Genomic DNA, 14,844 nt, shown 5'->3' on the forward strand with positions numbered 1-14,844 from the left:
TAAGGAAAGTGCTAAGCATATTTAAGTTAATGTAAAGGTAATTAAAATACAATGATGGCTTGTTGGTATCGGAGTATTGACATTAGAAGTTAAATATGATTTATCGCTTATAGGTAAAATATAATTAAACCTACAATCAAATATTGCGTGGACTTATTATTGTTAAAAATTAATGATATAGTTAAAAATATAGTTATATGTAGGATGTAATGTAGTACAGTATCATTTGCATAAACAATATGTATTCATAAGAACACTAAAATGAGTGTCGTAAAAGATGTGTTAAAAAAACAGTGCATTCCCATTGTAGGTATGGCCAATAAAGTGCAGTTTTGACTGTACTATGGAGAAGGAAATGTCATGTATGGTCCATATGGAGTAGATCTTACTCAATTCAAATGCACCGTTAAGGGCATTGATAGACCTCTTGAAAGGACATTTGATGCTATTCATAGTTGGTTAATGAGGGGATTTCGATACGAACCAGAAACACAAGATATAACCTTGTCAGTGGTAATAAGCCGGGTAGAAGAAGATAATATTTGGGAATTGATGCCGGTGACCTCGACAGAGACATATAGATCGTATGTGCAAAATGCAATGCAACGAGGATGGTCACCCGTCATCCATGTTACAGTGTGTAACAAGGTGGGAACTCAGACAATGAGTACCCAAGAGTAGGAGGGACCAAGTCGTAGAGGAGATGAACCTGAATCCGGTAGTGAAGGTGAAGGGGAGGAAGGAGAAGACAGGGGCCCGACTAGAGCAGCGGATGAAGGGGAGGTGCATCCTGAAATAGTTGAGGCTATGAAAAGGGAAGACTCTGAGAATGAGAGGGTTGATGATGAGGACTCGACAGATGAAGAATGTGCTGATGTGTACCTATCAGAATGGTCGAACGAGGATTTTTCTGGTCTCCAAATCAGAGAAGGACAGCATGTGACTTGGGAGTACAAGGATAATGATGTCATACAAGGGGCAAGGTATCGGGAAAAGGAGGATGTGACAGAGACAGTTAAGCAGTGGGCAATATCATTACGTAGAGAGTACTGGGTGGTGAAGTCAAGCAAGTCAGTGTATGAAGTGAAGTATGGACAGTCAGATAATAGTTGTCCATGGAGGGTACATGCTTACAAGGGTAAATGGAAGGATTACTGGGATGTCTCCATTGTGGCCAAACACATGCCTGAGTACTACGACCATAAAATAACTGAAGCCGAAACATGTCATGAGTACAAGCGAGAGAAGGAGTACCACGAACGATCACCGATACAACGACGCTCAGGGGGACAACTCCAAAGATGACCGCAATGTATTTTCAACGATTGTATCCTGATTTGAGTTTTGTTGTAATACATTGTTTCCCGAATTGAGCGATGGAATCGCTCTACATTTTCGCTTCTTACACCATTATGTTTTTTCTCTAGTTTTGTCGTTCTCATGTGCTACAATTTTACTTTGCTATTATGTTGTATTAACATTCGGAATATTTTTTCTTTACTTCGACATATCTTTTAGTGACATTACTATATACGAAGCCAATTTAATACGAAGTTTAATTTAGTAATAAATATAACATTAAACAATACTTCCTAAATCGAACCTCCATAATTTTTAACTTTGCTTTTAACTTTTATTAACATTCGGAACATATTTTCTATATTTTCTTTTAAGTTGTATATACAAAGCCAATTTAATAAAATATTACCTTAATTTAGTACTAAATATAACATAAAACTAACCTAAATCTAACCATTTTCCTAACAGTAATTAGCCAAACTAACCTAAACCACCCTTACGGAGGGCGGCAGGGGGCTGCCTGCAAAATGGCCATGCGAATTTTGCACTTACCCCCTTCCCGCCCTCTGTAAGGGCGGAATGGGGCTTGGTGCAAAAATCCGCCCCCGGCCCTAACGGCCGTCCCACCCGGGCGCCACGCGCTACGTCAGCATTTCGCCCTCTAGGAGGGCGGCAGGATGCTAGTCTTGTGATTTTTTGAAACGGAAAATTAAAATGGTAAATAATTTAATAAATAAAATTAAAAATTCCAAAATTTCCATTCTTTAACGCATTTCAGGGGCTGTTTAGTTCCCAAAAATTTTTACCCAAAAATATCACATCAAATCTTTGTACACCTAAATAGAGTATTAAATATAGATAAAACGAAAAACTAATTGCACAATTATGAGAAATCGTGAGACGAAGTTTTTGCGCCTAATTAGTACGTGATTAGCTATAAGTTCTACAGTAACCAACATACGCTAATAATGGATTAATTAGGCTCAAAAGATTCGTCTCGCGGTTTACAAGCCAGCCGTGAAATTTGTTTTTTATTCGTGTCCAAAAACCTTATCCGACATTCGATCAAACATCTGATGTGACATGTAAAAATTTTTATTTCAATAACTAAACACCTCTCAGAATCAGACATGTGTCACATGTCATCGGAAGAAAAGAAAAGAAAAGAAAAGAAAAGAAAAGAAAAGAAAAGAAAAGAAAAGAAAAGAAAAGAAGAAAGAAAGAAAAATGGCTCTTAACTCTGAAGTCGTAATCACTCCGAGTCTCTGACAGACTTGCTTCATTAACGCGCCGTTTCCGATTCTGCTCATTGACAATTTGACATGAGTCCAGTAACATTTTCTTCCCCCAATTTCTCGGTTGCTGTAAACTTATCGGCATGTGAATCCTGACCACCGCCGCTGCCTAGAGTCAAAGACAGTACGAGCTGAAAAACTAATAAAACCACCAGAATCATGTGGCCACGTAAATATAAAAGGGACTGTCTAGGTGACAGCCGGCTGATTTTTTTTTTTCAGTTTCAGCTGAATTTTGAGCCATACGATGAAGACACGTGTCGTCATCTACAAAAGCCTCTGTACGACGTACCGTGCGCGCAGCGCACATTTTTTTTTGTCGTTCTGTGTTTTATCTCTGACTCTATTGTGCTTCTGTCATTTGGGCTTTATTGCCGGGGGGGCTTTTTTTGACTCAACTTTTGTGCTTCTGCCAACGCCTGTTCATTCTGTTAGTGGGCTTTTGCTTCACGTTTAATAAAGCCCAACACATATATTTTAATTTTTAATTTAAAATTTTAATTTTACATTTTAAAAATTCACAAAACTAGCCTCCTACCGCCCTCCTAGAGGGCGGAATGCTGACGTGATAAACAGTTGAGAGGGAGCCGGAGACGGGCGATGACGGCGCAAATGCAAGGGGCAAAGTACAAAATTACCGTGTGCACCCGGGAGCTTTTCGATCCAACCGCGCGGTGATGTATATATATGTATAAGTTATATAATTATTTGATCACAGGTACTATCTTAGCTCCTTGATCACTACCAACCTTTTCTAACTAGAAAACTTAAGATTAAATTCCCATAGTAGCATATTTTAAAAAGCAGAAAGGAGAACTCCATGATGCAGGATTAAGGACATGCAGAGAGGAAGATGCAGATGGACCTAGGTATGGAAGATAATAAAAGTCTTGCTTCCTCACGTCCTTCTTTGATTGCTTCAGTTCTAGAAAAAAAATCTTAATTCTCTTGATCGTTAGTTCTGCCATTCCTTCGTCCGCGCGTGCTTCACCCTGCCTAAATGGTATGTGCTTGATATGAATTAAACTATGCATTGTAGGTGTTCAGATAAGAAAAACTATTCAAAAAATTGGTTGAATTGAATTGAACACCTGATTCTTAAGAACACACTAGCATGTGCATAGGATTGTTCAAAATTAAGTGTTCTTTCTACTTGTAAAATTGATATATCATAACCTAATTACTAGAACATCAATCTAGATATTGATTATGCCTTGCGCCAACTCGTTAAAGAGCATCATCTTGGTCCAATTCACCACTGTTGTAGGCTCTAAGCATAATTTGTTAAAAACATAGCCCTGCACTTTTCGTCATCATCAATTAGTGGGTATATGAGGTTTCTTCGGGCCTACAACAGTGATGAATTGTTGATTCTACGATAATTATAGCCGATAAATTCATGTATCAGCTAACCAGACATGAGTCATACATGTTTAGTAACCGATGAAACTATAAAATTCACAAAACTAGGCATTTCTAGTAGCTTACAAAACTAGACATGATTAGTAGCTGACAAAACTACAAAATTTACAAAACTAGGCATTTCTAGTAGCAGTTTGCTTTGAGAGGTTTTCTGACAAAACTAAATTAACAAAAGTAATACCTAGTGCAAGAAATTTGCAAACAAAACTAAGCTCTATTGGCTGATAAGATGCTAAAAAACTAACAGAACTCCAAACAAAAAATGACAAAACCAATACCTATTGCCAAAAAATTGACGACAAAAATTCACAAAACTGAGCGGTTATCAACTAATAAGGTGCTACCATTTTTTTTTAAAAAAAAACAACAAAACTAAAGAGCTGGCAAAACACTGAATGCACAAAAATAAAAACTAACAAATAGGTGTGAATCAAGATCTGTCTTTGGAAAACAAAAAGGAAATAGGTGTGAGATTGGATAGGCATTCACTGAAATATCATATCAAACAAGAACAGTCAATAGTCCAATGAGATGCTAAAATGCTATTTGATTAACTAAGTTACTATTTTTTGCAGTGCACACATCACACAAACTTGAGCTCTGATGGTCCAATTAATTAACTAGTCTAAACCACCCGTGTCCTGAAAATAGGCACCAGGAATGCCTCTTCCTTTGGTTAAAAAATAGATTTTGGACACTTTTTTCTGGTATTGTTCTTACCCTGTAAAATTCTTGATGTGCCATTGTCAAATGTTAAAATAAGACTTAGTGAATTGGTACTGCTACTGTTGGCATAGTAGTACACTCAGAAAAACATTACACTAATTCCATGCCTAATTATCTTCTTTATTTCCAAATTCAGTATAACAAATTGCACAGAAGATCACAGGGACACGATTAAAATTTAACCAAAACAAATCAGAAAATAATGGGAGGTCAACTGATGTATCTCTAAAACAAAAATGCTGCAAACGAGAGAAGAAAAAACATAGAACAAACTAGGAGATCTGCCAACATGTGTATCTGAAAATAAAATGTTTCAGGTGCAGAAGAATTCAGACATATACTACATGCATCTCTCGCTTAACCAACCAAGATGTATAAGTGAAATGAAAATTGCATTGGATACAGGAGTTTAGAAACATCCTCTTGTGCAGTCTCTGAATTAACCAAATAATATACTGAATACAAAGGTTCGATACAAAAAATGGATCTGTCCATCAATCGATCTCTAAAACACAAATGCAACATTCAGATAAAACTCCAACAATATTTTCCCATCTATGTTCAATTCAAATAGAATGCAAGCAAAAACGCAACCCAAGCCTTGCACCCAATATTCATGGAACAGAAAAAACATCCCTGGATCGATCGAGTGCTGAGAAATTTTGAAAAATGTGCAACTAAATCTCATGAATCTGAATCCCACCAACGAAACCCCAGGCCACCAATTTGGCTGGGCCTTACATCTAACATGAAAAGAACAAAACATCCCCATTGAAGATATCTAATGTATTTCACAACCCATACTGTGCACACATATGCATTATTAGCATAAATCAACTAAGGACATCGTACAATAAAATTCTGTCAAGCTTAGTACGAGGGCATGGATTTTAAGGCAAAGGAAACAAACACCTAGGCTCGATGAACATATATGTGAAAGCTAGGCAAGAGAGTGTAGATTACACAGAAAACAAACAAGACATGTGCTCAATTAAGAGATCTAATTGATTTGAGAACCAAAAAAACACAAAATATACACCCCATGTTCAAAAAAAAGTACACTACATCACCTTGGGGGCTGATACGACCTGGACGTTGGCTGATGCTTCAAGCATCTGATCTCCCACAGCGAGATCCAGTATAGATGCTTTTGCCACCCCGGCCACCGGCGAGACAAGGTCCATGGTAGTGTCCCTCGCAAACTTCTCCATGGGAGCCGAGCTAGCAAACATAGGACCATCCATGGCTTCCTCCAGCACGACCTTAAGAACAAAATTACTTACCTCACCGTCACCCATTAGACACTTTACTGCTTCGCCGTTGGAACTTACACATGTAGCATCCATAAAAGCAAGAGCTGTGCTCAGGACACCATCTTCCAAGGGAGAGCGCGAGGGCTTCGTAGACATGCGCAAGACGCCGAGATACAGAGGATCTTCACAGGGGATAGCGGCGGAGAGATTGCACCCCCGGCGATGCGCGTCGTCGTCGCCGGCAATGTGGAAGCTTCTCTCTCTTCTATCGGGAGCGTGGAGAAATCGAGAAAGAAGAAGAGTCTGTTCAAAACAGTGAGACGCGTGTGTGGGTGAAAAAGGTAGAGTTATCTCTATTTTGATCTGTGTTCACGAGCATCTTACACAAAGGCCCACGTAGCAGGCTGCATGAATCTTGGGATTATTGAATGGTCACAGATTCAGCTGAAAAAACCCAAAAAAAAAAAAACAGCAGGATGTCTCCTAGCAATTCCCAATATAAAATCAGCTACTACCAAAATAGGCCGACCATCCGTTTCCATCTCTTCCAACAGACAACTCTCTACACTAATCCACAATTTTATATAAACTGAAAACCTGACACCCCTGCTCCTGTTTAACCCGCCCGGAGTTAACCCCTTGCACCGGCCAGCCAGCCACTCATCACCTTCTCGTTTTAACCATCACAACCGAATTAACAGGAAAAAAAATTTCACCAAGATTTCTTGGGTATGTATAAGTTAGCATAAATTACAGTGCATTAGATTTAGATGCATACTTTTTACATTTCAACGGGTGACAAGAGGTGAATACCTTTTATTTTTTTTCTTCTGTCGAAATCTTGGATGCTTCCACAGGGTTCACCTACTCAATTGTCCATGATTTATTGATTCCGTCCTACTAATCGCTTGCTTGCTTGGTGGCCTTCACAAGCTGCTCCATTTGCGAACCTACAAATCGAAACAGCTCCCCGGACCTAAAGCTCAAGAACCCCAGATCTCCAGCCATTATTTTTTTTCAAGATGCATGGCTACTCCAACCTCGCCTGCTCGTCTCCTCCAATGGCCGCCAGGGCGAGGCGATCGCTGGAGCTGACCAACACCAAGGAGACCAACCCGTGGGAAGGGCTGGCCATCGGGGCGGTGACCCTGGCCAGGACGTTCTCCACCGGCTCCCACAGGATCTCCTCCTCCTCCACCTCCAGGCCCGGCGGCGAGAGGGTCGCCAGGGCGTCTGCCGCCGGCGGCCTGCCTGGCGCGGTGAGGAGGGCCTTCTCCCTGCGGAGGCACCCGGCAGGGCACGGCAGGGGCGACGGGTACTACTGGAGGATCCACGACATGGACGGCGACGGCGACGATGCCACCGCCGCCGGCGCCGGAGAGGAAGACGAGAAGAACAAGAAAGAGCAGCTAGCTGAAGCCGTCGACGAGAAGGAGTCGTCTGCGCCGGCCAAGACGAAGACTGCGACGGCTACGGCTACACCGGCGCTGAAGAAGAAGACCGGCGGCAAAATCCTGAAGGCCTGCAAGAAGCTTCTCCGGCTGTAATCAACTGCGACTCTGTGCGCGTGTGCGTGTTATCAATCTGCAATCTTGCTGATATTACCGCCGTGTTTACGTAACGTTTGTAATGGTATCATGAACCATCTTCGTTTTTGGGTTCGTCGAACTAATCGCGACGAACAAATCGAGCAAGTTAAAACCAGATTGTGATGATGACCCATGCATGTGGGTTTAGTGAGATCTTGACGAGACATGGGACGGGGCGACATGTGGGGCTCTGCCGTGATGCGCGCGGTGGTGTGGATGGGTGGCCGGGGATGTCTGCGTGATGCCATCGATCGCAGGACGGCCGGAGTCAGGAATTGTTTAGTTCCTAATTTTTTTTAAAAAAACATTCTGTCGAATTTTTGGACAACTAAATAAAGCATTAAATATAGATGAACCAAAAAACTAATTGCATAGTTATGTAAAAATCTTAAGACGAATTTTTTAAGCCTAATTAGTCCATGATTAGTCATAAATGATACAGTAACCAACATGTATTAATGACGGATTAATTAGGCTCAAAAAATTTATCTCACGGTTTCTAGGTTAACCGTAAAATTCGTTTTTCATTCATATCAAAAACTCCTTCCGACATCCGGTCAAACATTTAAGGTAACACTTCTCCTAAAAAATTTTCTAAATCTAATCACCGAGTCGTGGGTGTTCGTGCCGTGCGTCATTTTCTCCTCCATCCGTCGGGCCGGGGGCGCCACCCGCTGTCGCCTCGCCTGTCGGCCCCTTCTGTTGGCTGGCTCGTCCAAGTTTGGAATCCGGCCCATTGGGCTGAATACCAAGGCCCATCTCACACCGAAATTATGGTACTTGGACCTAAACGCTCGGCCCACATCTGCCTGCGCACTATGCTCGGTCAGACCAGCGAGAGCAGGTCCTTGACTAGCGAGTGGCGACCGGTCAGCAGCATCAGCGGAGCAGCCCTTGCCCTGTGAGACAATGGCGGTTGATAAGTTCACCGGTGGTGACTTCCCCGTACGGTAGCGAACGGGTCCATAGCCTTAGTAGCATTTGAGGTCCTGAGTTCGGTTTTTTGTTGGAGCAAATTTTTTAGGATTCTAACGTTCTTTGTGTTTTCAGTGGGAGACACGTACGTCGTTAGCGAGGTGTCTGTGGTGACTTCGTTATTTTGGAGTTTGCCGACGGTCTTCGGAGGTGCTCATAGGGGTAGGATTTGCGTGCGTGCGTTCTCAAGTGAGAGTGTGCGTGCGTTGCGAGCCGTCGACGCTGTACTGTGTTCTTAAAACACGTCTTTATTCCGCTACAAAATATAGGTATTTTTAAAATTAAAATCACATATATCAAAATACAATCTTTTCTAACCCTATTAACAATACCCCTTATCTCATAAATCAGTTCTCAATCAAAACTATTTTTACCTTACCTCTCAACTATCCCATCCTTATCTATTTCTCGATTGTTACCGAACTTTACGATCTTTTCTTTCTAAACTTAGTTATTACTTCTCTATGGCCGCATTCGGCAGTATGGGGGTGGTTAGTTATCCCGCGCGAAAACATAGTAATAGATTAATATATGATTAATTAATTATTAATTGTGAAAAAAATATAAAATAGATTAATGTGATTTTTAAAACTACTTTTCTATATAAAATTTTCGCAAAAAATACAATGTTTAGTAATTCAAAAAATGTGCACGCGAAAACGAGTGGCTTTAGTTATCTAAGCATGGGTGCCAAACATGGTCTATGTGCAAATGTTTGAATGAATTAGCCAACCTCAAATAAAAATGTTGGAAGGAAGTACTAAATAATTAAAACGTTTACATTTTGAACGTACTAGGGATAGAGGAAGATCGCGACCGAACACTACTGGCCCTATCGCAGTCCCGCAGAGGAGGCGGATCCACCGTCCGCCGCCGACCACCACACAAACGCGCGCGCGCGCGCACGCACAAAAACACACGCCAAAACACGTTACGCGCCCTCGGGACCGAATCGGCAACCGCGCACCCCGCACGGCTGCACCTGTCCCCGTCTCCCCGAACCGGCCCAAACGCAAACGCAAACGGCTCGTACCGGTAGTAAAGTAGACGGACGCAAGCACACGTCCCTCGCGTCGCGAGTGCCCGCCCGTTCACCGAACCGATCCGCGACGAAGCGCGCGGTCAGGTACGCGACGCAACCGAGCGATGCGTGGAATATCCACTCGCTTTTCTCGTATATGAACCGCCGGCCGGGGCAGGGGCACACGGCGCAGGCGGGCGGGGGGCCGCGGAGAAGTGGGGCGGCGGAACGGAAGAGATTAGCCCAGCGCCTCCTCCTCCTCCCAAACGGAGGAGAACGCAGCGCCGCACCGAGAATAGCCCGCTCTCTCTCTACCCCACCCCCAAAATCCAGGGCCCCGGTCTAAATCCAGCCAGCCGCCGCCATCCAATCCCCAAATCCCTTGCTCCTCCTCCTCCTCCGACGACGACGACAAGGGGGGGATTGATTGGTTTGGTTGCATCAAATCGAGCCTTATTTTTGGGGAGCAAAAGCCAAAGATCTAGGCGGTTTTCTTCCTCCGCCGTTCTTGTGTGGATCGTTCGTTCTGGTGAGTTCGACTCGGTTTCTTCTTTGTTTTGGGTCGATCTCGCCCAACCAGGCGTTCTTGATTCTGAGTTGTTTTTGTTGCGGTTTTGGTTTCAGAAAATCTGCAGTTCGTCGTCGGCACGGTGGATTACTGAGTCCCATCTGAGGAAAGGTACTGGGGAATCGCCCCGATCTGAATTTCGATTCGATTCATCGCTGCAGAGAAACACGCAGAAAGACCTCTCCTTGTTTTTCCTTTTCCATTTTCGTGCTCTTTTCGTGGTCTCGAAAAGAGAAGGATAATGCAGTGGCGATAAGATACGAGAAAGGCCATAACTTGCAAGGCTGGCATCTCGTGTGCTGTCGCTAGCTCCATGGCCGTGATTGATTGCTCTGCCAGCGCCCCCCCCCCCTCCCCTCCGAAAAAAAATAATCCCTTCACAATTCGTGTGGCATGTTCGTGTCTGTCTGCACGGTTGATGGGAAAAGTACTATGAGGTGTTGCTTTCGGAATCTCTTTTTCCTATGAGATTGCTTCTTTGACCATTCTCGTGGTAATCTTGTCTCATACGGCCAGCTTGCTCCCGGGAAATGGGTTCATATCGTGCCCGCTATTTGGCCGTGTGTTTAATTGCAAATTCGATGCGGATTGTTTGGAGTCAACGACGCGGAAAGGAATCGAATTTTGTAGTACTCCATTCTTTTTGAGTTTTGACGGTAATCTGTGGTGTGTGATGTGGGAACGCGTTGCCTTGGGGATTCTTTCATGGATGATTCGTGGTAGGAGGTTACTGAACTTTGTTCTGTTTGCATTGATCATTTTTTCTGCGCAGGTCCAAAAAAAGAAGCAGAATTTGAGCTCCCTGCGTGCTCTCCGACTATGGCTGTGCGGCCGGCGACGTCGGAGTCGGAGGGCGCGACGACCGACGAAGACGTGCATCTTTCGCCGACCAGCATCTGCAGCGGCGGCGGCAGCCGCATCAAGATACTCTGCAGCTTCGGCGGCCGCATCATGCCCCGCCGGTCCGACGGCACTCTCAAGTACATCGGCGGCGAGACCCGCGTCCTCGCCGTGCCCCGCTCGATCCCCTTCTCCGGTGCGTGTTCGTCATCCTTGTCTTGTCGAAGCGGCGGCCGCGTCTCGTCACGCTAAAAGCAGAATCTTTGTTCCCTGTGCAGATTTGAAGAAGAAGGTGGAGGAGATGTTCAAGACGGAGGTGGCGGCCATCAAGTACCAGCTCCTCTCCGAGGACCTCGACGTGCTCGTCTCCGTCACCTGCGACGATGACCTGGTGCACATGCTCGACGAGTACGACCGCCTCGAGGAGAAGCGGTCGCCGTCCGCGTCGCCGCGCTTCCGTGTCTACATCTTCGCCTCCCACCCACCGGCCGTCTCGTCGGCCGCCGCCACCGTCTCGTCCTCCCGCCACACCAGCTACGCGCCGGCGCCACACCACCCGCACCTCCACCACCCGCACCACCTCCACCAGTTCCAGCCGGAGCGCTACGTCGCCACCATGCCCGCCACGCCCAGCGGGAGCCCGTCGTACTCTGCGCACGCGCACGGCGCCGTGTCAGCGGGCAACTCGCCGCGCGCCGACGCCGTGGGTTCTGACCACGCCGTGTTCGGCCTTGGGATGCAACGCGTCCGGAGCACGCCGAATCTCGGCGGCCTGGACGCAGCGCCGCAGCACTTCCACCAGCACGCCGCGGACGGCGGCGGCGGGTTGGCGGGATACACGAGCAGCTCGCCCGGGCGCGCCGGCGCCGGTCACGTCGTCTCGCAGGGAAGCTTGCACAGCTACTACCACCCGCACCACCAGTACGCGCCGGCGCCCGTGCACGTCCCGCACCACGCCGGCGTGGCCGGGAGGTACGACACGCGTGTCTACGTGCGAGGCAGCAACTACGCGGCCCCGGCGGCGGCGCCGCCGCCGATGATGCCGGTGGCAGTCCGGTCCGGCCGGCCGGTCTCGCGCGGCGGCGGCGGGCCGCCGTACAGCGACATGCTCACGCCGAAGAAGGCGACGACGATATGGGACTGAGTCCTTGGCCGCCCGGCGGCGGCCCGTGGCGTACACCGGAGCTCGTGGAGTTTTGCAGTGAGCGGCACGAGCAATTTGAGGGGTTTGAGATGTAAAATAGATGGATGGATTGGACCAGGGATGCACGCCGGCGTCGGAGTAATCTCTTTTTGCTGCTGAGAACAGGTCGGTTTGTTTTAGAACTATTATCGAGGAAATTAAAACGTTCTTTTTCTCCCAAATCCCAATTATCAGCTGCAGCTACAGGGTGAGGTGCAATGCTGTGGACGACGGCATACAGTCAATCGGAATACGGACTATTGATTACAATTAACGAAAGATATAATTTAGGGGAATAATTAATTTTTTGCCACTCTTATAAATAACCCTAATATATTTATCACTGGGCTTACATGTTATAGACTTCACGTGTCATAGACAGTGGGTGGTAAATATGTTATGTATCATTTTTAGCGGGTGGTAAATATGTTATGTGTCATTTTTAAAAGTGACAAAAAAAGTTAAATGCCCTGAATTTAGGCCCTTAGTTCTGAAAACTTTTAAATCCGGTGGTTACATCGGATATACGGAATATGGACAGTATTTGAAGGATTATATGTAGTCTAATAAAAAAATAAATTATGGATTCTTACAAGATGAATATATTAACCTTAATTAATCTGTCATAGTAAATATTTAATATAGCACCATATTATCAAATCATGGCAGAATTAGGCTTAAGTCTCATAATTTAAATTTAAATTTTTAACCTTATATCCGGGGTTGATTTGCTGTTTTTTTAACCGAAGTTTATTTCTCCAGTATTAATTTTTAAATTGTTATATATATAATATATATATATATAATTTTTATTTATAAATTATTTCTCGTTTTGCAAATATATCAAACAATCACCCCAATTGTCTTAGGGGTGTTTGTTTCTATGGACTTATTTTTGTCCCTAGTCACATCGAATGTTTGGATATTAATTTAAAGTATTAAATATAGACTAATAAAAAAACTAATTTCATAAATGAGAGCTAATTCGCTAGACGAATTTTTTAAGCCTAATTAATCTATAATTAGCAAATGTTTACTGAAGCATCATGTAGGCTAATCATAGATTAATTAGGCTCATTAGATTCGTCTCGCGAACTAGTCAAAAATTATAGATAGATTTTATTAATAGTCTATATTTAATACTTTAAATTAGTGTCTAAATATTCGATGTGACATGGGGCTAAAAACTTTAACCTCATCCAAACAACCCCTTAGGTACCTGACTGACATGACATACCTATCCACTCTACTACGAACCTACTCCCTTCGTCTCACACGGAAGGCAAGCTAGGCCAGTTTGCAAAATGTTTTTGCAACAACATCAAATCAACTTTTTGATAAACATACTCTAATTACAAAACAAAATTTAGATTTCGCCTGAAAACCGTAAGACGAATCTTTTGAGTCTAATTAATTCGTTATTGGTATATGTTGGGTACCGTAGTACTTATAACTAATCACGTCCTAATTAGGCTTAAAAATTCGTCAACACGATTTAGATTCTTTCTCTTTAGATCTGTTTAGATTCTTTGTCTTTAGAAAAAGTCACATCTCATCCTAGGTTTGTTTTTATGGGACCGAGTGAGTGCGGGTCAGTCATCATCGTGTTTTTATTTTTGTTTATGTCTATTTACCAAAATTTGTATTTTAACATTAAATTTGAACTTGATTTTTAGGCTTTTTTATTGTATTTTATTTTTTTAACCTTGGCTTAAACACATATATAAAAAACCTAAAATGCAAACGATCACCCTCCCTGTTATAAAGTCTGTAAATATCCTCTCGCCGTCAAATACTAGAGAGCAAATCTATTGAGCCATTAAAATCACTGATTATACGGTCATTAAAACAAGACGGCCTACCAATCATTAGTAACAAAATTTATGCATTTGTTAAAGACTAATGTAGGCGTATCTATAATAACGGACGCACATACCAACCGTTTTCGAAAGCTCTTTTGAGGTGCTCCATCTCCCTCCCAAACTATAAACATTTCTATATGTTAGTTAGTAGAGATTAAAGTTAAAAAATAATATTATAATACCCCTTAATAAATGATGAATGGATGAATAAGAGGGTAGATTGGGTAAAATTGAAGGAATTTTAAATAAAAAATGATTGATGAGACTAGTAGTATACTGTGAACCGTGTTACAAATATTTATATTTTGATGTAAGATTTAAATATTAAAAATATTTATATTTTGGATCAATATTTAAATGCTAGAAATACTGGCATTTTATAACTGATGGAGTAGATTATTACTGTCATCCATCGAACGAGACACATTGTAATATTGGGTGGTGCTGGTTTGGTAACTTAGAAATTACTACTATTGGTTGCGCTCTTTTGGAGCAGGTTATTCCTCGGCTTTTACGCGGCAAAAAATTTCTATATAGAAATTCAATTTCTCCAGTAATTTTACTGTTTATACTATTAGTTATTAAAAAATTTAAATAATATTTTATCTTTCGTCAGTCCGAAAACACAGCCTAGGCTATTACATTTGTTCAGCAAATTACCCAAAACCTTGCTCATACATTTTGCACTTACTTCTGCAGGGCCTAACCATGCGCAGTCATGCTAGTTCAACTAACGACTAACGTCGCCTGGGCGTCTGGCGGCAATGGTGAGCGCTACTTTCTCCTACAAGAATACCAGATGCATCTCTAG

At 43.3% G+C, this 14,844-nt stretch overlaps 3 protein-coding genes across 5 annotated transcripts; 2 read left to right on the plus strand and 1 right to left on the minus strand.

Moving 5' to 3' along the window:
• Positions 1-3,241: 3,241 nt before the first annotated feature.
• Positions 3,242-6,297, minus strand: LOC107304215. Its single transcript, XM_015837318.1, has 2 exons — positions 5,813-6,297; positions 3,242-3,586 (listed from the first exon to the last, which is right to left on the minus strand). The coding sequence occupies exons 1-2, from the start codon at positions 6,149-6,151 to the stop codon at positions 3,368-3,370; spliced, it is 558 nt and encodes a 185-aa protein (XP_015692804.1). The 5' UTR covers positions 6,152-6,297; the 3' UTR covers positions 3,242-3,367.
• Positions 6,298-6,783: 486 nt separating this feature from the next.
• LOC102713360 lies at positions 6,784-7,825 on the plus strand. The gene has a single exon (XM_040523836.1). The coding sequence runs from the start codon at positions 7,018-7,020 to the stop codon at positions 7,540-7,542; it is 525 nt and encodes a 174-aa protein (XP_040379770.1). The 5' UTR covers positions 6,784-7,017; the 3' UTR covers positions 7,543-7,825.
• Positions 7,826-9,646: 1,821 nt separating this feature from the next.
• Positions 9,647-14,818, plus strand: LOC102713631 (TSC22 domain family protein 1-like). 3 transcript variants are annotated; one of them, XR_005811859.1, is made up of 5 exons: positions 9,647-10,109; positions 10,205-10,259; positions 10,921-11,184; positions 11,267-12,297; positions 14,733-14,818. XR_005811859.1 is itself a non-coding variant. In XM_015837555.2 (4 exons), exons 3-4 carry the CDS (start codon positions 10,968-10,970, stop codon positions 12,130-12,132), a joined length of 1,083 nt encoding a protein of 360 aa, XP_015693041.2. In that variant the 5' UTR covers positions 9,647-10,109; positions 10,205-10,259; positions 10,921-10,967; the 3' UTR covers positions 12,133-12,353. The 3 variants fall into 3 exon arrangements, 2 of the variants coding, with proteins under 2 accessions (XP_015693041.2, XP_040380016.1); XM_015837555.2 differs by lacking the exon at positions 14,733-14,818 and having other exon boundaries at positions 11,267-12,353; XM_040524082.1 differs by lacking the exons at positions 9,647-10,109; positions 10,205-10,259; positions 14,733-14,818 and adding an exon at positions 10,272-10,804 and having other exon boundaries at positions 11,267-12,353.
• Positions 14,819-14,844: the final 26 nt, after the last annotated feature.

This window comes from Oryza brachyantha, chromosome 5 (genome assembly GCF_000231095.2).
Source record: "Oryza brachyantha chromosome 5, ObraRS2, whole genome shotgun sequence".
Lineage (NCBI taxonomy): Eukaryota > Viridiplantae > Streptophyta > Magnoliopsida > Poales > Poaceae > Oryza > Oryza brachyantha.

Excerpts from the sequence above, each read along its gene's own strand:
- LOC102713360 (XM_040523836.1), top strand. The coding sequence starts at position 7,018 with ATGCATGGCTACTCCAACCTCGCCTGCTCGTCTCCTCCAATGGCCGCC.
- LOC102713631 (XM_015837555.2), top strand. The coding sequence starts at position 10,968 with ATGGCTGTGCGGCCGGCGACGTCGGAGTCGGAGGGCGCGACGACCGAC. Across the intron at positions 11,185-11,266 it reads CCGCTCGATCCCCTTCTCCG|ATTTGAAGAAGAAGGTGGAG; the intron begins GTGCGTGTTCGT and ends TTCCCTGTGCAG.
- LOC107304215 (XM_015837318.1), bottom strand. The coding sequence starts at position 6,151 with ATGTCTACGAAGCCCTCGCGCTCTCCCTTGGAAGATGGTGTCCTGAGC. Across the intron at positions 3,587-5,812 it reads AGGTCGTATCAGCCCCCAAG|GGTGAAGCACGCGCGGACGA; the intron begins GTGATGTAGTGT and ends CCATTTAGGCAG.